At 41.3% G+C, this 26080-nt stretch overlaps 4 protein-coding genes across 36 annotated transcripts in view; 2 read left to right on the top strand and 2 right to left on the bottom strand.

Moving 5' to 3' along the window:
- Positions 1 to 414: 414 nt before the first annotated feature.
- On the bottom strand, positions 415 to 4834 carry TRMT10C (tRNA methyltransferase 10C, mitochondrial RNase P subunit). 4 transcript variants are annotated; one of them, XM_030021099.2, is made up of 2 exons: positions 4742 to 4834; positions 415 to 2294 (listed from the first exon to the last, which is right to left on the bottom strand). In XM_030021099.2, the coding sequence occupies exon 2, from the start codon at positions 2261 to 2263 to the stop codon at positions 1016 to 1018; it is 1248 nt and encodes a 415-aa protein (XP_029876959.1). In that variant the 5' UTR covers positions 2264 to 2294; positions 4742 to 4834; the 3' UTR covers positions 415 to 1015. The 4 variants fall into 4 exon arrangements, with proteins under 4 accessions (XP_029876959.1, XP_029876958.1, XP_040980611.1 ...); XM_030021098.2 differs by lacking the exon at positions 4742 to 4834 and adding an exon at positions 4607 to 4724; XM_041124677.1 differs by lacking the exon at positions 4742 to 4834 and adding an exon at positions 3909 to 4148.
- Positions 4108 to 6691, top strand: TXNL4B (thioredoxin like 4B). Of its 5 annotated transcripts, none has more exons than XM_030021107.1 (4): positions 4108 to 4221; positions 5218 to 5383; positions 5725 to 5876; positions 6324 to 6691. In XM_030021107.1, exons 2-4 carry the CDS (start codon positions 5252 to 5254, stop codon positions 6487 to 6489), a joined length of 450 nt encoding a protein of 149 aa, XP_029876967.1. In that variant the 5' UTR covers positions 4108 to 4221; positions 5218 to 5251; the 3' UTR covers positions 6490 to 6691. The 5 variants fall into 5 exon arrangements, with proteins under 5 accessions (XP_029876967.1, XP_029876969.1, XP_029876968.1 ...); XM_030021109.2 differs by lacking the exon at positions 4108 to 4221 and adding an exon at positions 4248 to 4517; XM_030021108.1 differs by lacking the exon at positions 4108 to 4221 and adding an exon at positions 4743 to 4857.
- Positions 6692 to 7764: 1073 nt separating this feature from the next.
- LOC115344150 (putative protein FAM172B) lies at positions 7765 to 12380 on the bottom strand. 7 transcript variants are annotated; one of them, XM_041124678.1, is made up of 3 exons: positions 12060 to 12380; positions 11366 to 11439; positions 7765 to 9080 (listed from the first exon to the last, which is right to left on the bottom strand). In XM_041124678.1, the coding sequence occupies exons 2-3, from the start codon at positions 11393 to 11395 to the stop codon at positions 8022 to 8024; spliced, it is 1089 nt and encodes a 362-aa protein (XP_040980612.1). In that variant the 5' UTR covers positions 11396 to 11439; positions 12060 to 12380; the 3' UTR covers positions 7765 to 8021. The 7 variants fall into 7 exon arrangements, 5 of the variants coding, with proteins under 5 accessions (XP_040980612.1, XP_040980614.1, XP_029876962.1 ...); XM_041124680.1 differs by having other exon boundaries at positions 12202 to 12380; XM_030021102.2 differs by having other exon boundaries at positions 12240 to 12380.
- A 136-nt stretch (positions 12381 to 12516) lies between these two features.
- Positions 12517 to 26080, top strand: part of SENP7 (SUMO specific peptidase 7) — a 49080-nt gene continuing 35516 nt past the window's right edge. For 6 of the 20 annotated variants that reach the window (XM_041124671.1, XM_030021090.2, XM_030021091.2 and 3 more), the window contains exons 1-4: positions 12522 to 12616; positions 14055 to 14101; positions 16721 to 16828; positions 19145 to 19239. In XM_041124671.1, the coding sequence (XP_040980605.1) occupies positions 14066 to 14101; positions 16721 to 16828; positions 19145 to 19239 (239 nt within the window). In that variant the 5' untranslated portion in view covers positions 12522 to 12616; positions 14055 to 14065. Of the gene's footprint in view, positions 12617 to 12675; positions 12819 to 14054; positions 14102 to 14633; positions 14697 to 16720; positions 16829 to 18335; positions 18396 to 19144; positions 19240 to 26080 lie in introns of those variants that run through there. The other 14 variants (XM_030021093.2, XM_030021092.2, XM_041124669.1 and 11 more) reach the window with 10 other exon arrangements.

Raw genomic sequence — 26080 nt, 5'->3', positions numbered from 1 at the left:
CTCCCTCTCCCCAACAGCGTGTAGTAAAAGGCGAGACAGGGAGTGGATCGCCACCAACCCCAGGTATTTTTGAAGGCTACTCTTTGAAATTACACTCCCCGCTCCTCGTTTTTGAATTTGCAGGACAAACCCCACCATCTGCCATCACTGACTTTAAGCATGAGGGTAGTCAGCTAGACTAAATCAAAAAGACTTAAGCACCCATAAAAAAAAATCCTTCCTCATACTACAGGCAGCAGAAAAAACTGTATTTAACAACACACCCATTGTAGCTCTACAGCCTGGACACAGACCTTCACAGGGAGACCAATCAATAAATTTTCAGCTGTGAGCAACATTAAAAGGCTCTCTGCTCCTGTAAGTATTCACTGAAGGGTAAAAGTCTTACACAAAAGTACATGAGGTATTTTTTCAGCAGGGTCAAGAAATTTGATTTATTCCTTCCAAATAGGGACTTGATTCATGCCAGATAGAACACCCAGAAACAAACTGTGCAACTCCCCAACCTCATGCTAGGTTTTAACCATTTGTTTTTAGTTCAGCTATCAAAAGTCAGTTCATCTACACAGCAAGAGAAGATTTGGGAAGTCACAGGGAAAGGCCTCTTCTATTTCCTCTTGGCTAACCTTTCAGAACAAGACTGCGGATGGCCTCCACCCATTGCAAACCCAAAGCACCGAGGTGTTCTCTGAAGAACCACCTTTGCATTCAGTTACAATCACCCTTGTCCCAGCATGGTTCAACTGAAGAGACTGATATTCTTTGTACAGAGTAATTTTTTAGAACAGATTCTCTCATTTCTCTTACATTATTTCAATACATGTGAATAAATTTAAACAGCTGGAATACTAAGGTAATTAAAAAAAAAAAATATCCCTTACAACAGTCCTTTCAAACTTAACGAACAAAGGCATATTTAAAGAGCTGAATACAGTTCCCGAAGTCCCAAGAAACTGGGTATTCAAGGGCACAGTTTGCCCACAAAAAAAAAAAAATCATTCTCTTCCCCATCACTCTACTTTTGCATTAGCTTCTTAGAGTAGTTCTTGGTAAATTGCTTTCGTAATTCTTCCTGTCTCTTTCCAAGTTTAAGTGTGTTGATCAAGTTTAAGCTTTTTTTCAGTTCATGTACAGGCCTGCTTACAAAGCCACAGTATTTCCTTTTCGGAACAAATTCCAGAGCCGCCTTCCAGTCTCCAGTATCTTTCAAGGTTAATAAAATACGCATCATTTGATCCAATGTGAGATTTTTGGCACCAGCATTCCAAAGCAAGTACTTCTCCAAGGGAAGGGCTGCAGTCTCCAGCCCCAGTCGCTTTGCCCGTGCTAAAGAGACTCCTGTTTTTATGCTCTTGTCAACCATTGACCCGATAATATAGATTTTATCATGATCGAATGTTTTCATTACTTTGGGAGAGTCAGCAGTCAGATAGATAAGCTTATCCTTTGGAAAGACTTCTGTGTAGCACTGGTCTGTTGCAGTGATAAGCAATTTGCCCCATGCCTCTCTATATTGCTTGACAAATTCCTTATGATAGAGGCTATCGTCTTTGAAGTTACAGAAGTGGATGTGGAACGGATCCACAGATCTTCGATTGCAGCCTTCACTTAATACTATCTGTCTCACTGTATTTGCGACTTCTCGGATGGACATATCTTTTTCGTAAGACATGTCAAATACTAGAGGTTGGCCAAAGATCATAGACTGAGCAACCCTCCAACTGTATGCTCTATCCATACAGCTGGCCCACAAACATATGAATGAATTCCTTCTGGTCTCATCAGTTTTTGAATCTCGCTCTTCTGTTTCCAGCCTCCTTTCCCTCTTCTCATCCATCTTTCTTCTGTCATTTTTCTTGTAAAGTTCTTTGAGATACAAATATCTTAAGTACTTCTTTTTGGCTGACTTGGAAGGACATTCCATAAAGGTTTTTAGCTGTTCTTCACTGATATTTTCTGGAACCGATCTGCCAGCTAGTCTCCACATCTCCAAAATCTCACGTGCAGCAGCCAAAGTGGAAAGCTCCTTATGTTCAGAGACCGTCTCACTGACTTCTTCTTGCAACCCAGACTTCATTACCTTCTTCCATGCATCTAAATCTAGTTTTTCTGAAGGATTGCATGAATTGTCCTGCTTCAGGCAAAGTGATAAACTCAGAGTTCTACTGACTGGAAACAAATCCTTCTTCATCCCATGTTGTGCAGCAAATGGAAGGACAGAACTTCTTACAAATTTTTTCAGAAGCATATTAGCAGACTGCATACTTAGACATGTACTGTGTTCAAACACTTATCTGCAAAACACCATTAAGGGGAAATAACTTGTCAGAAATCATAAAGAAAACACACACAGATTTTCATCCTTAGTAACACTGACAGACAATAACTTACTTCTTAGAGAATACTAAAAATTCCTACTTCCACTATTGCTTTTCCACTGTTTTTTAAATAAAAACAGCATATGGGGCACTGCTGTGAATAGACATGGTTAGCTCTGATGCTTAAACCAGCTATACTTACTGCAATTCAAAATGTGGTCAAACAACCTTTAAGTATTATCTGAGATCTATTTAAATTATCTGTATCATAAGACAAATAAGAACCTTCGCAACCAAAGTAAGCAAAATGCTGCATGGAGACCGAAAATATTTTTATACACGTTCAGAGGTGCCTATCTAATTTACCTATACTGTCAAAATAGACAAGATGCTTCATCTTGTAACATTTTCTGTAATAACTCTATCACAGAAGATCACATTTTTTCTTTTTCTGTTATATATGGGGAAAGCTCTATTTGCACAGTTTAGTACTAAAGTTTTTCCCCTTCTACGCATTTCCACATTGCAGGTCACTGGAACTACTGAAACTACCAACACTATACTTTTGCTAAGCCAACACGACTGCCACTGAAGGCACTCTTATGCCCCTTGTTCCTGACTCCCTCTGCAGTGCAAGCATTCACATGGCCACACTATGAGCCAAATCAAAGACCTGATCTTAGGGACAGCTAACTAGCTAACCATGAGGTAGAGAAAGGAAAAAAAGCTAGTTATCATGCTACCCAAATGAGTTACCACACCTGATTCACCAGACACCTCCTAGAAAGAAGAGATGGACGAATAAACAACTAGTATAGGAAAAGACTGTCTTTTTTTCTTTTTGCTAAATTGCCTGTGAAGTTGACGTTGGCACGTAAAGCTAAGGACATGAAACCCACAGTCCCATTAGTTTCATACATATTTGTATTTAAATGTAAAAGGTCTGCAGAAGGAAAACCACCCAAGCATGTTTAATATTTTCATTCTCCTATGCAAACTTACTTAAGTAAAATCAGTGACCTTTCAATGTTTGAGAAAACGTGATTTGGCCAAAATATAAAAATTAGCTGAAACTTTTGAACGCAGAATTCATAATCTCCCTAATAACTTACCACCTGAAAATAATCTGATATACAGAAGAACAAGTTAAATCTAATTTTGGGGTAATATATATATATATATATATATACACCTGCCCAGATAAAGAGCCACAGAAAGAGCAGCGTATTATTAGGAAACATATGAACTGGCATGCACTTTACGATACTGTAATTGGTCAAATTGGTGGCTGACCTTTCCTTTTCTACTGTTCTTAAGATAAAATGAACAAAAATCCCAACCAACCTAACAGTGTGAAGTTAAGAGAACGTTCCTAAGTGTTACAATAGAGGCGTTCATAATTTTACATTTAAGCATTAAACATACTGGCAAAAGCAATAATCAAAAGAGTACGTTGTCCAGCCTGGAGAAACGAAGGGATCAGCTCCTCCGTTAACTTGTGTTACTGGAGCTCCAATTAAGTTAATAGTTTAAAGGCAGATTTACACAGTCTGAATACTTGACGGCAGCTTTTGACAAAAGCCAAGTTACCTTTCAATGCATCCAACATGCGCACTACCATGTCATCACTGAAAGAATGACTCTCAATCTCTTTCAAAAACCCAAATTTGTAGGACTGAAAATATTTTTCTGATTTGTTTCTTGTTCTAGCATGCCTTCTCTGTAACTAATCCCAGGAACAGAAAGGCCCTTCCCTGATATTTCAGAGACTGCGTAATCCGCCTTACTTCCCCAGCGCAGGCCCCTGCACAGCGATGCGGCTCCTCCACAGAGCGCGGCACTACACACGCTCCCTAACAACTCTTAAACCGGCCCACGACCGAACCGAACCCCGACAAGCTCGGTAACGCCTCAAAGCACCGCGCTGCGCCCCACAGCCCTCCGGGGGGCACCGGCCCGCCCCGCTCCCCGCTCCTGCGGCGGGGACCGGCGGGGGAGCGCGGCCTCCGGGGCACCGCGCCGCAGGCCCGACCGGCGCCCGCCGAGGAGAGCCGGGCTGGGCGGCACGGCGCCGCACGGCAGGGAGGCGAAAGGGCGCTCCCGAGGTCACCGAGGGCCACCGGCGGGCCGAGGAGGGGAGCACGGCGGGGCGCCCCGGGACCGCGGGCGAGTCTCTCGCCGTTAATCCCCAGTGGCGAGGTATGCGGGGAGGGAGAGGCCGAGGCCGAGGCCGAGGCCGAGGCCTCCCCCTCCTTCCCTCCCTCCCACTCCAGCGGCTGCGCCCGCACCTGCCCGAGCTCCGGCCGCGCTCCAGCCCGCCTGGCCTCCCTCTCGTCCGCCCCGGGAAAGGAAGGGAAGGGAAAGGGGCGGGCGAGCGGACACGACTAACGGCTGCCCCGACCCCTCCGCCATCTCGAGCTCACCTCGTGGGGAGCGGCTTGCGCATGCGGGGGCAGGGCCCGGTCCTCCGCGCCTCCTTGCCCGGGCGCGGCGCCGTGCTGGTTGGCCGTCCTCGGGGTTCCGCGGCTGCACGGCCGAGGTTCCGGCCCTCTCTTCTCCCCCCACCGCAGGGCCCTGCGGGGTACGGGGATCCCGCGGGGGCAGGCCCGGGCCGGGGCCCCGCGGGAAGCCTCTGGGCCCTGAGAGGGACTGGAGTGCCGGTGGGGCCCTGCCGCTGCCCCGGGTGCGGGGCGAGGCCCTGCGGGCTGGGGGGTCGGGTAGGGCCTGGGCCCGCCGCCGCGCTGGGCTGGGGCTGGGGCGTGAGGCGAACGCTGGAGCCCGAGGGGTTTGTGTGCCCGGTGTGGTGGTTGGCGGTTTCTCTGTCTTCGTTGATAGCACGGCGAAGTTTTGCTTATTTTTGACTCAGGTTTTTGTTTTTTGGTTTTTTCCTAACTGTCAGGTAGGGATTTTAGTGGAAGCCGTGGTCTGTCGGGATGAGTTTTCTGCTGCCCAAACTGACCTGTAAGAGGGAAGTGGATCAGGCAATAAAAAGCGTGGCCGAGAAGGTTTTGGTTCTCCGGTTTGGAAGAGATAACGATGCTGTTTGTCTGCAGCTCGATGATATTGTAAGAGCAATTTTTTTCTTTTTTCTTTTTATGAACTTTACCAGTATACCTGTTGCGTACAAGAGAATGTCATATGTTGCTTTTGGCTAATATGGTGTCTCATGAAAATTTTGGTGACAAACGTAAAATGAAATAATACTACATTCATAAAACGGTTTGAAAATTAAGCAAATGTTTATGTTATTGTAATGGGTGTACAAAGTGCTTGAAGTAGATAAGATGTGATATTCTAGCTCTGCTTAAACTGATAAGACATAAGAGAAGTGGGCTTTATAAAGCTTGCCACCCTTTTCCTCTTGTGTCTCAATCTGTTTGTCATCCACCTTTCTCACTCTTTTCAGCTTGCAAAGACAGCTCATGACCTAAGTAAAATGGCAGTCATTTACCTGGTGGATGTGAACAAGGTTCCAGTGTACACCCAGTATTTTGACATCAGTTATATTCCATCTACTGTATTTTTCTTCAATGGACAACACATGAAGGTTGATTATGGGTATGTCATCCTACCTGGCATTATCTATTGTATCTGTAAGAATTATCAGTCTTTCTCGATGTTACCATGTCTGGGGAAGGTAATGTTTGAAAACGGTAATGTTACCGGCATCTGCATTGGGAACTCTGTAGGAAGCCAGAAGGATGTAAAATTAAGAAGTATTTTGAAATACGCTCTGATGCAATAAGTAGGTGTCAGCTGTGAAACATGCCTGACTCTGTGGGAAATAGTATGGTTAAAGTCTTAGACATGACACTGCACCTTTTTGGACTTTGGGGGTCACGGTATATTCCTGACTTGGTTATGCCATTACCAGTGCGTTTCGTTCTTTCAGAACGACCAGATCAGAACCCCTAATGTCATTATACACCTCTTCTTGTCTTTAGGTGCTTTTGCTTTGAACACTTTAACATTACAATTCTACCTTTATCTTATGCTTATATTTAGGTCTCCAGATCATACCAAATTTGTAGGAAGCTTCAAAACAAAGCAAGACTTTATAGATCTCATTGAAGTGATTTACCGTGGAGCAATGCGTGGAAAGCTCATTGTGAGAAGTCCTATTGATCCCAATAACATTCCTAAATACGACCTTCTCTACCAAGGAATTTAGTGGGTTGACCTGAGATAAAGGAATTACGGAAATGGCCGATGTTCTAGATCCCTTTTTTTCTTCAAGCGTTTTTAGCCACCTCTGACACCATGGGAGAGTTTGAGCATTTATGTTCAAGGATCATATTGGTCTCCTTCTGAAGACAGACATTCTGTCACCTCATACTTTTCTCATAAATAAAGCTACATGTTCATGCATAGTATTCACGCAAGTGACTATTCTTTGAGTTGCATGCTGACCAGCACCTACAAAACAGGCAGGCTATATGCATCCTCAACGATGGCATCTCCAGTGCAACTTTCTTAAGTGAAGTAAGGTACCGTATGGTCTATTAATTGTCTATTTAGTACCATTTTCATTCAGATGTAAAACCAGTAAATGTATCTTTATTTAAAAAGCTATGCTTGCTCTCAAGAACATTAAACTGACTGTGCCTTTCCAATGTAATTTTACACTTTTACCCATTACTGGATAACAGGACGGAAGCTTTTTTTAAACAGTATTAGAGATGACTGAAATCTGAGCTGAATATAAACACAAAAGGGAAGTTGACGCTCTCTTTTTCTCTGGTACCCAATATTACTGTTCAACAATTTTTTTGGCTGAGATGGGAACTGAAAGTGTAGGGCAAGGCTTTGTCATCCTTCAAAGTTCTTTTGCAGCCACTGATCACTTGTAATTCCCACAGGATTAAACTGGAAATTCAGAATAACGGTTTTGTTTACATTCACTTTAAAGGTTATTTGACCTTCTGCTTGTATAAATCGCAAACCTTGAGTATGGACATTTAACAACTGTCTCTATTTCCCACCTCTGTCTAAAATTAAACAGCTGAGAGAAAACAGCAATGTCATTCTTTTGCATCAGTTTGGTAACTGCAGGTTGCTAGAGTGTTGTGTTTCTATAGCAGCTCATGCCCAGTAATCTCACTGGCTTAGTTGGCTTTAAAATGGAAATTACTTCAGTTTACTGTATCATGCTTGGGGCATACCATCTCTGACTGCAGGGAAGGTAGTAGTATGTAGTTCCCCAAAGTATTGTTCAACTTAACAGTAAACATTTCAAGGAGGAAGGTGGATGTTCCAGCTCTTGAAAGATTTTGAACACTAAATGGTATATAGTGAGGAGGAAATAGATCCTTTATGTGCTTTTTGTATTCCAGATTTGTCCTTTTAATGAAAGCTATGCACTTAAGTGAGTGTTTTCCTGATAGTTTAGTCTGACTGTAGAGCCATCCCTGCCAAATGTTTATGTAAAAAAGTGATACAGATGAGAGTTGGTATACCTTAACATCTTTATTTTGTGCAACTTAAAATTTCACAGCTAGCTGAAGGGTTGGGGCTTAAAGCTTTCAACAATGCACTTCTTTCTTAATAGTTAACTTGTATTTGCGTGTTTCTCAAAAACAAACTAGCTTCAAACTTAGAACTGTAAGTTGCTCCACAGTGAGATGAAGGTCCTTAGATAACTGAAAGGTGCAGAGGCAGTTATGAAAGGAAGAGACCACTATAAAGAACAAATCAGTATACCTTTTATTTATTGTCTCTCTTCTTACTTGTGCTGCTTCTGGTTGCAACAGGTGAATACCTAAAGGATGTTGTGGTCTTCGCTTTCAGCGTGCTCTTCAGGTACTTAAAGATGGCGTGTAAGCAGCAGGAGGGTGCTAAACCATACCTTTCCGTTCCAGCAGAGACAGTAGGACAATCCATTTTCATAAGAGAACCCACAGCTTTATCCAGAGGCTTACTGTTTGACACCCATTCACGGCAGTATTTCTGTATCCATTCTTGTATTTGTGGATCACTTCCAGTCTGGTGCTGTGTGTTGTGCATGGAGTCGATGAATGCCACAGAGTACACTTTATTCATTACCTCCCATTTTCTCTGCACCAGCAGATCAACAAATGCCAAGCCACCATAGCCATGGGCAATGAAGGCCACATTCTTGGCTGCGCTCTTTGAAATGAAATGATCCCATACATACATGGTATGCTCCTCGGGGCTGCTGCTGCCCCTCTTGGGGATCCACCAGACGGACTGCGTAGAAGTCAGTGCTTCTTCCCTAGTAGAAGAGCCTAACCTCTCCTTTTCAGTCTTCAGATCAACGAAGTTGTCATTGGGATTCAGTACAATCACTCCCCTGTGGCTTTGAAGAGCCATTTTGATGAATGGTATTTGTGTTCCATGCCTCAGGCCCTCGCTGACAATCGTCCTTTGCCCCCACTGTCCAGCACAGAAAACTCCGTGGTCTTGAAGAAGGACGATTAAGGTAGAGGAACTTAGTGCATTCTTGCTCATGAAAAAGAAGCTTCTTGGTTCAACCTCTGTAGCATCAGTAGGAATATAAACTTTCTGCAGCATGCAGACTCTTTCCAGGAGCTCATAAACATATTGGGTAATCAAATGTCCCAAAACTTGATAGCGTTTATGATTCTGCTCATGTGCATTCTTGTAATAATTGAAAACAAAGGACTCATTTGTATCCAAATGCCTCAGTTCCCCTTTTATATTGAAGTCGTACTTCAGTTCCTCTTGATACTCTGAACCCTCTATTAGTTTCCTCAAGCTTAGTTCGTGCTGTATTTGTAACCACTACAAATTAAGAAGACTATGTCAATGTAGTGATAGACCTCCATACACCACCTACATAAAGAAAACCTATTGTATTAGAATTCAGATTTAAAAGTGGTTACAAAGTACTCATTGATACAGACTATCTCTTGGTGGTCTAGTAAACCATCTGCTTGTAAAGCCTCTTACAGATTTTGGTTGCTAAATTCCAATAGCAATACATTAATACTAATCTCTCCAGTTATTTGTTCATCCTTGCAAGCACTTGCCACATGGAAATTGTGGAATGCATGACAAAATAAACTAGCCACTGTAATCTAGGAACAGGAGAAAATAAAGTCTATGCAGCAAACTTTCATGAGATTAGATTGAGGTCTCTAGTTTCAGCAAAGATCATTTTTTAACTCATATGACTGATCAGCTGGTAAGAATTATACCAGGAAGTGGTTTCCATGCAACTGAAAAATTAAGCTTATCATAACCTTCTCTTTTCCTAATAACTCTTCAGTCTACTACTGACTGTCACTAGCTGTGGAATGGTAAACATGGAGTAACCTTTGGTGTGCTTAGAATCCTACTTCTATATGATTTTTGTCGTAACAGAAGAGATTTGCAAGCATTAAATTCCCAGAATTATCAGGGGTTTTTTAAATTAATTTAACATCTTAACACAGTAATTTTGTTTTGGCAGATGGTTTACATGAAGTTATATTTGGTAAATACATTGGTACAAGCTACTATATACCTTTAAATTTTTCTTGCTGAAGTAACAGAGGTTTTTAGAACACAGTAAATCACATTCTGACTATGTTAAAACTCGGTATACCATCTGATAAAGCTGATTCCTAGGACAGAAAGCAATCTGAAAGTTTTCATGTAAGCAACTTGAGGTGGAGCCCAACTCCTTAATGGAATGCAAGTTTCCTTGAGTAAGCTGCTTAGCATATTGAAAATTATTTCTTATACTTCCAAATTAAAAAAAAAAAAAAGTTCTTTGCTTTTCAACAGAGCAACAACATATACATTTTCCTTTTGTGCAATCTCCATTGGGTCAGAGATGTTAAGTTATCTCTTCAGGGTCATTCCTGTCTTCAGATTAATAGAGAGTAGGCTAGAAGATGCTACCTTCTCCTTTTTTATCTCATATAGTAAGTACACATAAAAAAGGGAAAAAAACCAGTTTCTATGATGTATAACCCATTTACTGTCTTGCCAGTTTCTTGGAATGGAAACAGCACAAAGAAGTTGCAAGTGCACATGTACATCTATGATTTTTTCATTCTGCAGGAAGGCATGAAAGACACAAAGGAGATGGGAGGACAATCTGTTTGCTATACTACTGAAATATGGGCAATTCACACGAAAGAGATCATATTTAGTAGGGAGAAAAATGGACATGGTTTAAGGAAAGATGTCAGTGGAGGTGGTGAAGCACAGAGGATGCATTCCATAACAATTAGGAACAGATAAATGCAGTTTCCTCAGAGTCGCACGCTGTCCACACTTCTCTCCGTCCCTTTCTCCCCTCACCCGTAAAAGGTTGGAGACTGTGGCTTCCCAACATGTTATGAACAGGAAGTTACTATGCTACTTCAGCTACTAGCAAAACCATTACTTTTTCAGTTCCAAAACAAAACGAGGATACGTGATTCCAGACTAAACCCTGTGTATATAATATCGAACATCTACTTAAATGTCTACTTTAAAAAGCATTGTGAAAGGTTTCTGAAGATTTCAGGAGCCAGAAACAAAAAAACAGTTTTACATCAGGTGTAGGTATGACTTCCCTTCCTAAAATTGCCTCCAGGGTGCAAACTGAAAAGTTTTGAAGCAATTTATAGAACTTTAGAGTTCACTTGAATAGCAGCTTAGAATCACATGCTTATTAGTCTGGAGGACTGATTTTATTTTAGTAATGCCATTTATAGAATTAAAAAGCAGCAGTTATGAATTGTTCTAGATGTAGCTGCATAATGCTTTCACTTCTTTTTGGTAAATCTGCATTCTAAGTTGGCGTTGACTGTTGCTTGTGCTTCATTGTCTGTATATAAATGCAATATTCAAAGGTGTTTATTCTGGCAGTCTTTACAATTGCTATTTTGATTTTTAAAAAATCACTGTTGTGGGAAAAAAAAAATCCCTCTTTCCCTTCCTCCCACTTTTCTGTTTGGATTGTAAAATGCTTCAGCTGTAAATTCAGCTAGGGTTTGTTACAGCAATCGGTGTATTCTAAAGACTACTGCAGTATTACTCTTTATGAGATTTTTTCATTTAAAACACTTTATTCTAGTAAAACCCAACATTACCATATGCTCTCCTGTAAAATCTGTCATCATCCTAGATGGAAGTCGTTTTCACTCTGGGATTGTAGACAGTTCCTCTGCATGAAAGAAAATAAACCCATGTTAGTTCAGGTTTCATTACTTCACGTACTTTAGTTCTGGGGTGTATCTATAAAACGCGTGATTGCTGGTAGTTAAGGCCATCTAAAGTGTTTCAGATAGTTCCAAATTACAAGCTAACATCTCATGTTTGTAATTTACACCTGACCATAAGTTAAAGCTAAGCCTCTTGAGCACAAAACGAAAAAGTTGTCAAAACTAGTTTTGCACAGCTTACCATTCCTTGACAGAAGGGCACTACCGAGAGGACAAAACAGAAAGCTACACACAAAACTCACAATTCTGAAGCTGCCCTGAAAAAAACCACAACAAAACACCAACAAAAAACCCCCCCACAAAAACCAACAAACAAATCTTTGTCTCCACTTGGCTGCGGGAGCCCTTGCGAGGCCGTCGGCCGAGGGCCGCGGCCGCAGCTGGGGTTATGAGGGCTCTCCCCCGCCGTGCCCGGCAGCCGAACCTACCCGCCGGGGGCGCAGCAGCGGCGCGGTGGGCGGGCTGCCCCCCGCGGGCGGGGGTGACCCGTCCCCCGGGCTCTGACTGAAAGGAGGGCTGAGGTCCGCGGGGGAAAACGCCGTGGGCAAGGCGCGCTCTAAACCTCACTCCGGCGGGTTGTCTATTACTTCTTTGAAAATAGCGAGGTTTTCTTGATTCCTTCCACAAATTTTAGTAGACGGTTGCTAGCCCGTGCTTCCTTTTACTGTATTTGATTGCGCTCAGGGAACTAACAACTTCGTTACCGGTCGCCAGGTGCAGGGAAATGCGCCTAACGGCACACCTGCGACACTACCATTTGCCTTTTTTCCCCTCGGCGGCTCAGTTATCAGGCTAAACCCAAGAAAGTGAAAAACCGGGGCGGCACGCCTGTGAGGGAGAGGCGGGCGGGAGGGGCCGGGGGCGGTTTGTAGGGCGGGCGGGGAAGGGGAGCCCGGGGAGCCCGCGGGACACGGCCAAGGGGCTGCGGGCAGCGCTTCGGGGAGAGGGCGGGGAGACGGTTACTGCCGTTGCGGGGCGGGGCGGGGCGGGGCGGGGGACGGGCGGCCCTGCCGGGCCGGTGGAGGCGGCGCCCGGCCCGGAAGTACCGGGGGAAGCTGCGCAGGCGGCGGTGGGGCCTGGATAAACAACAACGGCAGCGCTGCCGCTGCTGCCGCCGCCGTCGTGGTGAGTGATGTGGGGTGCTGCCGGCACCGCTCGCTTTCCGCCCTTTAGCCGCCGCTGGTGGGATGCTGGGATAAAGCTGTGGCTAGCGGCGCCCCGGCGGGTCCTGCGCCGCCGGTGTCCCCGCTGGCCGGGGCTGGGCCGTTCGTGCCGCGCGGGGTATCTACCGCGAAGGATCGAAGCCGGCAGGGGAGGGCGGGTGAGCGGCCGGACGCCGCGGGGCGGGGGGGCTGTGAGGAGGCTAAGGAGGGGGTGGAAAGGCGGACTCGGTGACCCTCGGCCCTTGTCCGTTTGTCGGTGAGCAGCCCGTTCTCTTCCTGGCGGGGGGAGCCGGCGGCTGGTTAGGAGCTGGGGCCCGGCTGTGTCCCGCCGCCCTGCTCGGTGTGGGCGGGCTCCTGCGGTGACAGCCCGGGTGGTGCCACCCCGGGGTGGTGCCACCCTGTTTTCCCCCCGAGCTGTGAGGGGTCCGCCGCTGGTCAGCTCTGCCTCTTTGCAGGCGTCGGAATAGGCAGCGGTTTGGCTTATCTTTGATGGCCTGTAGGTGTTGCTGTTCCCCACACCGGGAGACTGGGGCTGTAAGCTGAAAAACCGCCGAGCTAAATGAAAGTACACGAACTTAAAGGTCTTCTTGAGAGACTTCAAACTAGCTGTAAGGTTTGAAGGTCTTCCACCGGAGTCGTACGGAGTATTTATAAAGAGAATAAACCCCTGTGAATGCTGGAAGCTCTGAAGCTATGCGCTTCCACTGAGGAAGAAGTTTATCTGTTAACAGGAATCCTTGAATTTTATTTATTCTTGGAGCTCCTGTAGTGTTACCAATGTTTTCTTTGACCCCTTTTCGCTTTATAGTCAAAGCCTGAGTTGCTTACTAGTTGCATGCTTGCCTGGGGGTGGAGTTAAGCAGTAAATGCTTTCAGTAAGAATAAATTATAGTTGAAAATCTCATTAACAGTTCTGTCCACGCTGACAATCCAGAGTCTTGCTCAAGCATATGCCTTTCTTGTATTGTGGCTGTCGATGACTTTTACCAAGGCCTGTAGTGACAGGACAAGGGATAATGGCTTTAAACTGAAAAAAGGTAGATTTAGATTAGATATAAGGAAGAAGTTCTTTACTGTGAGGGTAGTGAGGCACTGGAACAGGTTGCCCAGAGAAGCTGTGGATGCCCCATCCCTGGAAGTGTTCAAGGCCAGGTTGGATGGGGCTTTGAGCAGCCTGGTCTAGTGGCAGGTGTCCCTGCCCACGGCAGGGGGATTGGAACTAGGTCATCTTTAAGGTCCCTTCCGACCCAAACTGTCTATGAATGAGTTTTCTTTGTATTAGTTTGCTCAAAAATGATTTTCTTGTTCTTGCTTAGTACCTGCTACTGTGGTCCTGCTCCCCTCTGAGTAAATAAAACACAAATTGCTGAGCTTATTTTATATCTTTTTTTCAGTAGAGAAAATCATGGAAGGAAGAACATCATCTTCAAGTCATGTCAGTGTAAGTGTTCCTGCAATTTGCAACAATTTACTTTGAGGCTGTGGGTATCCTAGGGTGGTCTGATGTATTTGCGCCACCAAATTCATTCTCCAGTGGTCCAGCTTTTGCTTTGTTGGAGAACTGTTTCCTGAGATACAGTTTACTCTGGTAGCAGACAATAGTAATGTCTCCCGTTGAACATGTGTTAATACATGATAGGCTCAACATTTGTTCGCACATAAACAGTGCATTTTCAAGGATATTTTAAGACCTAAGCTAACATCTAAAATATTAAGAGGAATGCTTAAGTAAGTAGAATAGATGCATAATACTTAGTTATCTGCAGAGACGTTTTTAAAGACTACTTATGCTAGTGGGTTTTTTTCTAAAATATCCCTCTTAGTAGTAGTTATAGCAATGGAAGCACTGGTGAAAACAAATGGTAGGCACAGCAGCTGGTTTGATTGGGTAAGGTCTGGACTGTCTAGTGTTTTAGAAATAAGCTGCTTCCAGCACCTTGTTTATGCACTTTCTCTGATCCTTGCTCCTACAGGTGGGAACCTTCAGAAAAGTACTGCTGGTTTAGATGAGGAGTCTGCTAAGTGTGTACACACATGTATGTGTTGAGTTAGTTACTTTCTGTTAGGGAAAAGCTGAGGCAACTGCATATGTTGCACTTACCATAGATACAGACCTCTGTTGTTTACCTCTTGAATTTGTGCTTGTTCTGTAAGTTAATTGTGGGCACTGCAAACCAACATCATCTTAATGAGTGCAAGCATTGGGAAGATGTTGTATGGTGAGGTGGAAATTTTGCTCATGAACGTATCTTGTCCTTTTTATCCCTTTCTGTCTGTCCATCTCTCTCTTTCTGTTTTCTGAGTCTGACCTTACCTGTTCTCAATGTTATCTGTTATGTTATTACAGAGGTTATCTGAACTTCTGTAACTTTAAATGCCTGCTAAAATTTCAGACACATATGTGTTCTTAGGAAGCTCATAACAGAAACCACTAGTCAGGCAGCAGGTGGAATTCTGAAGTAAGGAATTTGTACCTGGCCATTAAGATGCCGATCAGAAGGATGCATTCTGACTGATAAAACAGGTTTATAGACCACTTCTCAAAAAAAAAAAAAAAACAAAACAAAAAAAAACCAAAACAAAACAAAAAAAAAACCAATCTAATTGCAGGTGTTCTTGAATAAGAAAATGTTTCTTTCAATCCTTAAATGTTGATTGAAAGGGAAGGGAGTACTTGTATTAGAAGTTGTTTCCTGTGCGTAACATTTACAGCCTTTATAATTTGAGGAATCTGTTATGAAAGGCATATTTGTTATTACAGCGTTTGACCAGCAAAGGCAGTTTGAGGTACTGTATAGAAGTTCAGGTCTAGTTACTAAAACAATAAATCTTTCTTTCAAAGAAGCGTAGAGAAGGAATGAGAGCACTCACAATTCAAACTGAAGAATTGAAGGATTATCTCATTATGGTATAGTATGCTTCAGTTACGGTCTGTCTGAAGGACTACCTACAGAACTAATGAATGCAGTTTCTGTGTTAATTATTAAGTTGTTAGCATTGCTGTTCTAGAGTCTTTGCTTGTAATCTTATGTTACGGGGTAGGGCATCTGGTGGCTTGCGAATCAAGTTCATAATACACTTGACAGTGGCCATTATATGGAATAGCTTCAGCTCTTTCCTGGCTGAGATAGACTCAGTTGTCTGAAAGATGTAAATGTTGCATTCCCTCTCTGATACATTCTAATCTGGTTGTATTTGCAGTGTAAGGTTTTGCTTCTCAGGATACCTGGTGAAATAGCAAGGCTTGCACTTTTATTCTTTCAGTTGATGTTATTTTAACTGGTTTAATCAAGTGATAGGAAATGTCACCCTCTTTCCTTGTCTTGATGAACTGGTAGGAATTTAGTTTGACCATTTGTGTTTTGAATTTCAATGAATGAACATTATTTCCTACATATCTTTTTCTGAATTGGCAAATTTCTACGAATTACTAACAGCTTTATCTTTCAGTAATTACTTTTGAAATGCTGATTCCATTTTTTTGAAGGTTGGCAATGACAATAGCTGATACCATTTTGAGTACATTATAGTGTATGGATGCTAAATTATCATACCAAAATACTTGTACTATTTGAAGTTATAATTGCTCTTCATCCTGAATTTTTTTTTTTTTTGAGAGAGCAGACCTGCTGTGACATTCATCATGACATTCAGCTGTTTTGGTTTCTCTTTATCATTCTCTAAGCTGAGATGATTAAGCTAGAGTGTAAACAAATCAGAGGGAACTAAGAAAACTGTAAGTGCCAGTAGATTGATTCTCACCTTCTGGGCACACGTTTGAAGTTGTTGTAAAGTTAATGATCTAGGAGGAGCTTTTTCTTGATTTTTTTTTTTAAGACAGTTCATATGTTAAAACTAGCTCCTCATGTGGTATGAGGCATGATTTAGGATCAAGCATCAGTGAGGAATGCATTTAAATTGAAGTTACAGGCCAGTGCTTCTCTTACAACTTTGTTATTTTACCTGACAATTAAGAAAACTTTGTACATGGCAGTATGCCAGCTCATAGCACCAGTGGATAATTTAGTTTTATCACGTGTGTAACATGATCTATTTTCAGTTTCGTATACCAAAGAAGAAAACAAACACCAAGTCAGAGGATGTCCAAGTTCAGTCCCCTTTGGCAAGGCTCCCAGGCTCCCACCATTGGGACTACCCTTTAAAAGAGGTAAAGAGAAGTTCTTTGGAGTCTAAAGCGTGTAGGAGAATGTTATATGGGGTTTGGGTTCTGTTCTGGAGGCTGGATTTTTTCAATACCGGGTGCTGCCTTGTGACCAATATCTGACCCAGATTGTCTTGGAAAGAGAAGTGTGTAGGTCTGAACTCTGCCTGCAAAGTCTCAGTGCCGTATTGCCAGTCTATATAATTAAAAAGCAGAGTTGGTCTTCAGGTGTCATTTGAAATTATCTTGAAAATTGTGAATTTAAAGGCAAATATAATGTGGTGGGTTTTCTAGGGTGGTTTTTTTTTTTTAGTCTCCTGATTCCTGAACTTTTAGGTTATATTCAGGTCACTTACCAAACTTTTTGTTATGATATAGAAAAAATTTTTACATTGAGTTTTCAACTAGTCATTATTTGTATCCAAGAGCTTAAATTTTAAGAGAATATATTAAGTACCGTATAACTTTTGACAGAATTTTAGATGCTAATACAGAAATCACTGATTTCAGTATTAAGACCAAAAGACTGTAGGAGTACTGAATGGCATTTATCGTAAATGACTGTCTTGATCATCTCAGTCACATATAGAAGCAAATATTTGCTTCCATAAATCTGTTTCAGATTCAATAAGCATTTTTAAAATGCCAAGTTTTGGAAACATACTTTGTTACTCTTGACTTCTTCAGCTCAGCATTGAGAGTTTGTTGCTGGTTTTAGTGCTTTCAGAATCATGGGGCTGAACAAACAGCATCCCCCACAAAGGAGTTTTAAAAACCTAGTGAGGGAAGTTAGGAATTTTTTACTTACAGTAGTGGTGATAATGTGATCCAGATCTCTTGGTAGGTCTGGTCATTTGAGCATGCTGTAATATAAAATCACTGCATGGTTGTGTTCTTTACTGTTATTCTTAGTGAGCAGGGCATCCAATTACAGTCAGGTTTTGAAGTTGGAAGTAATGTCTCCTATGGTTACAAGCAGCAGCCTCTTAGGCAGAGGCAGACAGCACTTGCATGGCATTCTTCCTGTCTTTCTCTTTGCCTCTATGAAAACAGTGATTAGACTGGGTGAATTGAAAAAATCTTTTTTTTTTCCCCCTTGTTGTTTCCTATATACTGTCTAATTTTCCATTGTTATTTTTCTTACCTGTGTCTATATATTTCAGACATTTCCATGTGGTAGAGGGCTCTGTGTGCTTTAAACACTGACTAGTCTTTATATTCTACTTTAAAAGAAAAGATTGCTCATGAGGTATCATAATTAAAATAAATATTACTGTTTTATCCATACAGAGGTCTGTCCAGGTTGTATTTAGTGTGGCCAGAATTTGCTCCATGTTGTTTGAGAAATTCTGTGCAGCTTTCAGTGATTTGGGTGTATAGGTCTCTAATGTACTTGAAGACCAGTGCTGTGAGGTGAACTGGATGATGTTGGAAGGCAGGAGGAGGGGAGGGAGCCTTCAAGGCAATTTCTTGCTGCCAACTGTTTTAATAATGAGGGTATTTTCCATTACAGAGTCAGCCCCTATGGTAGGGAAAAGATTGATTTGGGATGCACCTTTCAGACTTCACTAAAGTATGTAAAATATGCTTGGGCATGAATTTTTCAGATGCCTTCACCCCACACTTAAACAGAAATGAAAATAAGTTTGTCTGCTTTCAGCCTGACTGGCATAATTTTAAAACATCTGTTTGGTTTATTACCTTTTACATTAAAAAAAGTGAGGAGTGACTAGGAGGAGGTAATGGCAGAGGGAGGTGGGGTTTTGGAATTGCAGAAATAACTATATGTTTTGGTGGGGCTTCATTTATTTAATTTGAAAATGTAAGTGCATTCTGGTAAGGTAAGAGAATTTGGAAAAAATGAAGTCTTGCTGTTGTGGGCTTTGCCACCTGAGTACCAAACCTTCAAATTCTTCTTCCTTCTCAGAATTTTCTATCTTGACTGGAATATAATTTGGTTAAATGCATGGAATTAAAGAAAGTAGAGATTATCATGTATTTGTGATTATGTAAAACAGGCCTAATATTTAAGTCCCTGTCTGGGATAGTCCCCCTTTAAATAGGGAAATAATTGAATTGTCCTGTATTGTCAATTATTTTTAGGACAAAAAAGGTTCCATTCCAGATCAGGTGGTATGTGGGTGCTTTAAATCAACCAAATTCATTCTTTGCAAAATTGTTGTATATACTCTTTGTGGTTCTGCTTTATTTGATCAGTTGCATTGTTTAAACACCTGGCATTGTTCCCTTTTTCTAGTGTAATATCCATTATGACATATTTATGTTTGTTGGAACCTGCCCATTTTGTTTGTTTTATTTCAGTGGAAATTAAGTGCCAACAACAGAGAGCCTTCCACAAAAGGAAAAAGGCAAAAGGACTGTGACAGACACAGCTCTAATGATGAAGAATCAATTGGGTAAGAAGTCATCTCAAAATTAGTTCTTCTCTGTTTGTATATTCAGAGTTTCATGATCATTCTTGAAGATGGGTATCTCTGGTCTCTAGATAACTATTTGCGTTGCTCAGAGATGGTTTTCAAGCTGTTAGGTAGCCCACCTTCAGAGAATCATGTTTTGGTGACTTAATGGCAACTGTAACTTTTTCTTTGTTTCAACACAATACAAGACTTCGACATCAGAATGGGAGTGCGACACTTACTGGAGGAATTACTGCTTGTTGACCTGCTTGGAATCCTGAAAGGTGTTCATTACTCTAAGTGTAAATTGTCATTCGAGCCCTAGAAATTTTAGGTATTTAAGAAGTTTCCCAGATTATCTTTTGCTTGTCACTTTTTGCTCTGTAGTCCACAGTCATTAACCTGGCTTTATCAACTCTTAAAAAAAAACCCCAACCAAGCCATATGATGATTAGTAGGGGAAGGCAGTAAAAAACTAGAGGTTTTTCACCTCTGTGTTAGTCAATACACCTAAGTGAGTAAATAAGACTGCTGATGTGCCCCTTCTTTATGCTGTGTTGCCAAAAGCAAGTATCTTCATTTCTTTGAGATATGGCAAACTATTTAAAATCGTCTTCGGTGAAGCTGTCAGCTAGATAATTGTTTATCCAAGAAAACTTTGAAGCTGTTAAGTGCTGTAGTTGACAAATGGAAGTGAACATGTAGAATTAGATTCATCAACAGCAGCTAGGAAGCATAATGACTTCATGATGAAATTAATTATATTTATCTTAATGAAGCAATTATTATTCCACAAATCATTCATACCTCCATAAATAAAAATATGCTTTCTCTGCCCCATTTTCCGACTGGAACTTAACTTGACCATAAGTGATTTCTTGTCAGGAGAGGCTGTTAAAACCAAAGTGCGCAGATAATGAAAATGCTTAATGACAAGAGGTGACTGTGACACTGCTGAATTCAGTGTTTTTGTGACCTATGAATAGTCATCATTTAGCCTGGTCTTTATATTCAGAATGCTTCAAACTGTTGCAGAGAAGAGGTGTACTTGTAAAAGATTCTGAATTTATTTTTCATACATCCTCAGAGGCATAGCTGTCAGTTTACATGTAGTTACCTCAAAATGCTTCTCTCAGTAACTTTAACTGAGGGACTGGCTCGCAGGGTCAACCTAGCAGAATTTAAAAGCTATGTTAATTTCTGTTTCCTGAGTTTTAATTATGCTGTGAAATGATTGATATTGGATATCAGTCTCTATAGGTCTTTCAGTAAACTTTGAACTGACCTTTCAAAGTTGAGGAGCTTTTAAAAAAAAAAAAAAGCTACCTTTGGATCTGTTACATATGTTAATTTTCTGTTACACATGTTAATTTTGATAGGTGAGAGACTTTCAAGTAGCATTTGTAGGTATTCCATCATTTTTACCAAAATTCTTACCAGCACGTTAGTGAGAAATGATTTAGACTGTAAAGAGACAGCAAATATTCAGATGTTAAACCTGTGCTTTTTTCACTTCCTCAAAAAGATGCGTGTCTAGAGACTAGCTGGGGGTTTTGCATAAAATAAACTTAATATACTGTCTGCAATAAAGCTAGTTCCAAGTATTTCATTTGGGTACCCAGTTTCTCAGTTAGTCAAAATTAACACACTGACCTCATTGCATAATGAGTAGAAAGAGCACACAGGTTCTAAAGAGGTGGTGTTTGTTGAGCAAAAGTCTGAGAACTGACAAAACGCAGAAGAGGAAAGAGTGAAGTGACGTGCTGAGAATCTTTCTAATGCAAAAGTTTCTCTGTTCCTTCTTCCCAATGAGGAATTTTTAATTTGCATTGAAAAGTGCGAAATAAGTCTTAGTGACAAACTCCTGTTAGCTCCCGGTGTTTTAAACCCAGTCTTTTTATTGATAGGAGCTAATTGCAAATACTTAGAGAGGCATGCTTCATTGAAAGTGTTGCTTAAGCATTGTTATTGCCACTTAATTTTAGTCAGAAAGGACAAAGTGGATGTATTAGCACAAACCCACTTTCACTTGTGTTTTTAACTGAAGTTCTGGATTACAGAATTTGGTAGTTGATTGCTTCTGTCAGTCCTGCTGTGATGTGAGACCGTGGGGGCTGGAAGCAGCAAGCACAGCTGCTCTCACATGAACACCTCTGCTCATGGCCTTGTGAAAGGTCACTGTCAGGTGATTTGTTCGTGATGCCAGACAGGGCTCTCGGGGCAGGTTAGTTCCCTAGTCCTTATCATATGCTGGAGGTCTCTTACATGTTCTCACAATTGTGTCACAGAACAGATTAGAACTGTCATGGAATGTGAATAGTTCAATTTATTAGTGTCATTGCAGAAAGTTAGGTGTGGTACTTGGGTAATTGGCCAATTAATGTTTTGTATCCCACTTATGAAACTTCTTTGTTGTTGAGGAAATGGATAACACTATTTCAAGGGTAGCTATCGCCACCTGGAGATAGAGCTTAGAGGCATCCACCTACTTCAGTTGTATTACTCCTGCATTCTCCCAAGAGGGAAACAGGCGGAAATAAAAACAAAAAAAAGAAACAAACCAGAACACTGTTCTGAAATTCAAGCTTCTCATCTTGGTCTGTCAAATTTTCTTTAGGGGGAGGGTGGGAGGTGTACTTAAATAAGATGTGTGTGATTCTTTCAGCTCAGTATTTTAAATGTTAATTAAAATACATGTCATAGCTGAATCAAGTACTGACCCCATAGCAGTCAGGTTTTTGTGGCAATCATTTATTTACATGCTGGTTCCCCTTGCTCTAACAAGCGCATGTGGGCAGTAATAACTTCCTGGACCAGCAAAGCAAGGAGGTTAGTAGGGATGTTCATGTTTGCTGTTAAAACATGGACTTCTAATCAGTTGGTGAAAGGTCATGGCCTTAAAGTAGGAGGAGGACAGAGAGAGGCTTTCTTCTCAACAGGGTATAGTCAGTGAACATGGTAATCAGAGTTTCACATTAATGATAGTGCATCTCGTTATTCTTTTGGGCTCTGAAAGGCCAAAGACCTCCTGAGCTGTGTGCTTGCTGCAGAAGCTCAGATAACTGAATACACATAAAGTCTATAAGTGGCTTTATCTTGTAAATCCAGGACAGATGTTCAGCTTTTATAGGACCTGACAGGGTGACCCTCACATGGTATGTGGCAGCCCACTGTCAAAATATTTATTTCCCAAAACTTGGGTTTACTAGTAGAAGAATGCAGGTATGAAGATGGTGGTGTAGACAATTAATAATAATTTACTTCAAAAGGAGTTAGTAGCCTCCAGGTCTCATTTTGATCACTTTCTAATACAGATTTGAACAAACTGAAGCCAGTGGTTACAACACTGGTGTGTACACGAATATGATCCTTGAGAAAGGAACTGGATCTAGCAGCTCTGATTATTGGGTGAAATAGAGGTCAAATATTTTCCCCAAAGGGGTACAAACAATTAATAGCTTTTGGTTCTGCACTTTGTAAGGTAGGATAATCCTTTTTTTGCCTGTGAAAAGTGATATGAGACTTGCCAGGAACAGCTAACAGCATTTTTCATAATCTATTTTTTTTGTCTGTTCCATCCTTACATGCGTAAGTATATTTTCATTACCTTTGCTTATATATTTTTTTCTGTTTTATGGACGTAGATAAGAGAGAGTATGGTAGGTGCTTGCTTTGGAAACAAAAATAACCACCTTTGGTTTTCCTTCACCAAGATGCCTCCAGTCTTACTGTTGTGCAGGTTACTTGCTGGGTCTGCAAGTGGGACTTGCTTTTAATGTATACTTTGCTTGCTTTTCTTCTGCTTGACACTAATTTTTATCTTTTGAAATGTCTTTTGCATGACTTGCTCATTTTATTCTGTGGAGAGTTTAACAGGTAATTTAGGGATCTGTGTCCCAACCATTGTTTACAGAGGTACAGGCTGGCTTAAGTGTAGATATTTTTCCTGAATCTATTTTACGCCGGGTTCTTAATGACATGGTTTTTCAAAAAATGCTGCCAGATGCCATTCTTGCTTTAGAAAGGCAAGCCATTGAAAGCTCTGATGCCACTGTACATCTGTGAAGATCAGGTCATAACCAGTTGTCCTATCAAGGTCTTCAGTCAAAAACTGGTGCCGCAAAAGAAGTGATGCCTTAGGCTGGCACTGACATCTTTAAGAATAGCCAAATGTTTACTGTTTTCTTCCTTGTTTGTTGAAGGTTCCTCTCCTCTGCACAGATTTCCAGTGCAAAGCTAGTTGCACAGGTGTGCGTGCCCTTTAAATTGTAAGATCATTTTTGCAAAGATACTTACTTAAAATGTATAAACCCCATTTAAATCAAGGGAGTGGGAAACATCGCAAATTCTGTACCTAGTAACAATTAGTAAACCAAACTATGGAGGGGCCTGGAGCCTGTCAAGGTCTAGCCTGATGTGAATGTGAGCAAAGGATGTCAGACTTGAGTTTCCAAGGTGGCCAACAAACTATAGGTAATGAAATCCAGTTTCACTGGAAATTATGCTTCTGACTCCTTTACCTCCTGCTGTGGGCTTTCTCTGTCATGATGGTATTGTTAAAGACCTGAAAGGTTGGAATCTTTTCTGTTATCTTTACAAGTCTTGATCATACAATTAAAATAAAGATTCTGTGACCATGTATGTTCACACTGGACTAATTACCTTGCAAGTTCAGGCTATTGAATTTTTATCTTAAAGGTATATATTCTTTATTTCCTTAGATATTGCTTATATATTCCTTATTTCTAATATAGCTTGCAGTTGGACAAAGAATAAATGATGTATAAGTCTGGTTACTGTAAGCTCTTCTGGTTGTATTAAACTATGGTTTATGTATCAACTCTGAACACTTGAGAAGCCCAGAAAAAAGCTAGAACTTCTGACTTAGTGGTGACTTCTGTAGAAAATAAGTCTCTTACTTCCTATGCTAAATCGAGAACACTTTGCAGGCTTGGTCTGTGCTCACTAGGCTGCTACAGTTGGGCTCCACCACGTAAGACATTAGTGTTACTAAATTGTCCCTCATGACCTGTATTTACTGTCTAAGGTTTTCAGTAGCTAAAGCATATCTTTAGATGAAACTCCAATCCCTGGATCCTTGGAGTGTAGCACAAACCTTTTTTAGGCCTACAGTATTCAAAGCACATGCTCAGACATAATAGGTTCTTAAAAATAACAGTTCTTTGCTTTAGTAATCATACAGTATATACAGGTTTAGGTAAAAGAAGAAATGTATACCTGCCTTTTCCTGACTCTGCCTAAAACATTCTGGAGCACTCCTGTGGTTTAGGTCAGACTTCTAATGAGACTGTCATTGTACATATGACTTTTCATTGTCTTTATAGAGTCAATCTCTCACTTTAGAAACTCTGGATTGTTTTTCCAACAGCTAATTGGGACCAATCCCTTACATAACACTCCTTCTCCTCTGTCCAGATTCTTGGCATCAGAGTGCCTTAATTTGGGTTTGGTGTTGTTTTTTAATCTCTCATCCTTTTTTTTTTTTTTTTTTTTTTTTTTTTTTTTTTTGAGACAAAGCTTTAGCTCTTTACCACTTAGGTTTTCTTTGGGAAAGTTCTAAGATAAGCCCAGAGAGTGGAGGAAACTGCCTTCACTTGACCTTAAGTTACTTAGCTTTGAATGGGAGCCATTTAGGTTTGTTGTCCATTGTTTAGGTAGTGGTCTCCAAGGTGTGGTGTGTGCAAGACAATCCGTTGGGGTGCAGGAAGGAAGCATTTTTTGGTACAATTAATAAATAAATGTTTCTTTCAACACTTATTACATCCTTTTTTAAATTTCTATTTGTGTTTTTTATAATGTACATAATATTAGTACCTTAGTACATCTGTATAAACTATAATTAAATGTTAGGTACATGCTTGAAATAACTTTCAAAAAAAGTTTGGAGACCACTGGTCTAGGAAATGCATAGCAGAGCTCCGAGAGAAAGCAGCAAATTGCATACACATTATGGGATTCAGTGATGCAGAGATCTCATAAGATTGACCAGTATTCATAGTTTATATACAGGTTCTCCAAGCTGTGCACAGGAACCTTACTGTCTTTTCAAGTTTAACAAGGGGTGATGTGTCTTGTTAACATGGTAAGTAACCAGGGAAAAGAAATCTCAACATGCAGCAGCTACTGCAAGAGCAAAGTAAAAGGATTATGTGAAATGTCTTCCCCAAGTTCAAGGTGTTTCACTAGCATGGCAGTTCCAGATTTTTTTTTTTAGGTTCAAGCATAGAATCATAGAATCATTTAGGTTGGAAAAGACCTTCAAGATCAAGTCCAACCATTAACCATGCCCACTAAACCATGTCGTTAAGTACCCTATCCACCTGCTTTTTGAATATCTCCAGGGATGGTGACTCAACCACTTCCCTGGGTAGCTCATTCCAATGTTTAACAACCCTCTCAGTGAAGAAATTTTTCCTAATATCTAACCTAAATCTCCCTTGCCTCAACTTGAGGCCATTTCCTCTTGTCCTATCTCCAGCCACCTGACAGAAGAGACCAACACCCACCTCACTACAACCCCCTTTCAGGTAGTTGTAGAGAGCGATAAGGTCTCCCCTCAGCCTCCTCTTTTCTAGACTGAACAGCCCCAGTTCCCTCAGCCGCTCCTCATAAGATTTGTGCTCCAGGCACCTCACCAACTTGCATATCTGTTCTTCAGCAGTTTTCATGCCATACCTATATTTATTTACCACTAGGCACCATGTAACCATGCTGTTGAGTCAAGTGCAGCATGTCAGTGGGACAACTATAACTTCCTGAAAGTTGCTTGCACAGTTGTCAATCCACTGAGGAACAGCAGCCATTTGCTTAAGAATTGTCA

This window comes from Aquila chrysaetos, chromosome 7 (genome assembly GCF_900496995.4).
Source record: "Aquila chrysaetos chrysaetos chromosome 7, bAquChr1.4, whole genome shotgun sequence".
NCBI classification, from domain to species: Eukaryota; Metazoa; Chordata; class Aves; order Accipitriformes; family Accipitridae; genus Aquila; species Aquila chrysaetos.
This window is presented reverse-complemented; position numbering and strand designations above follow the sequence as displayed.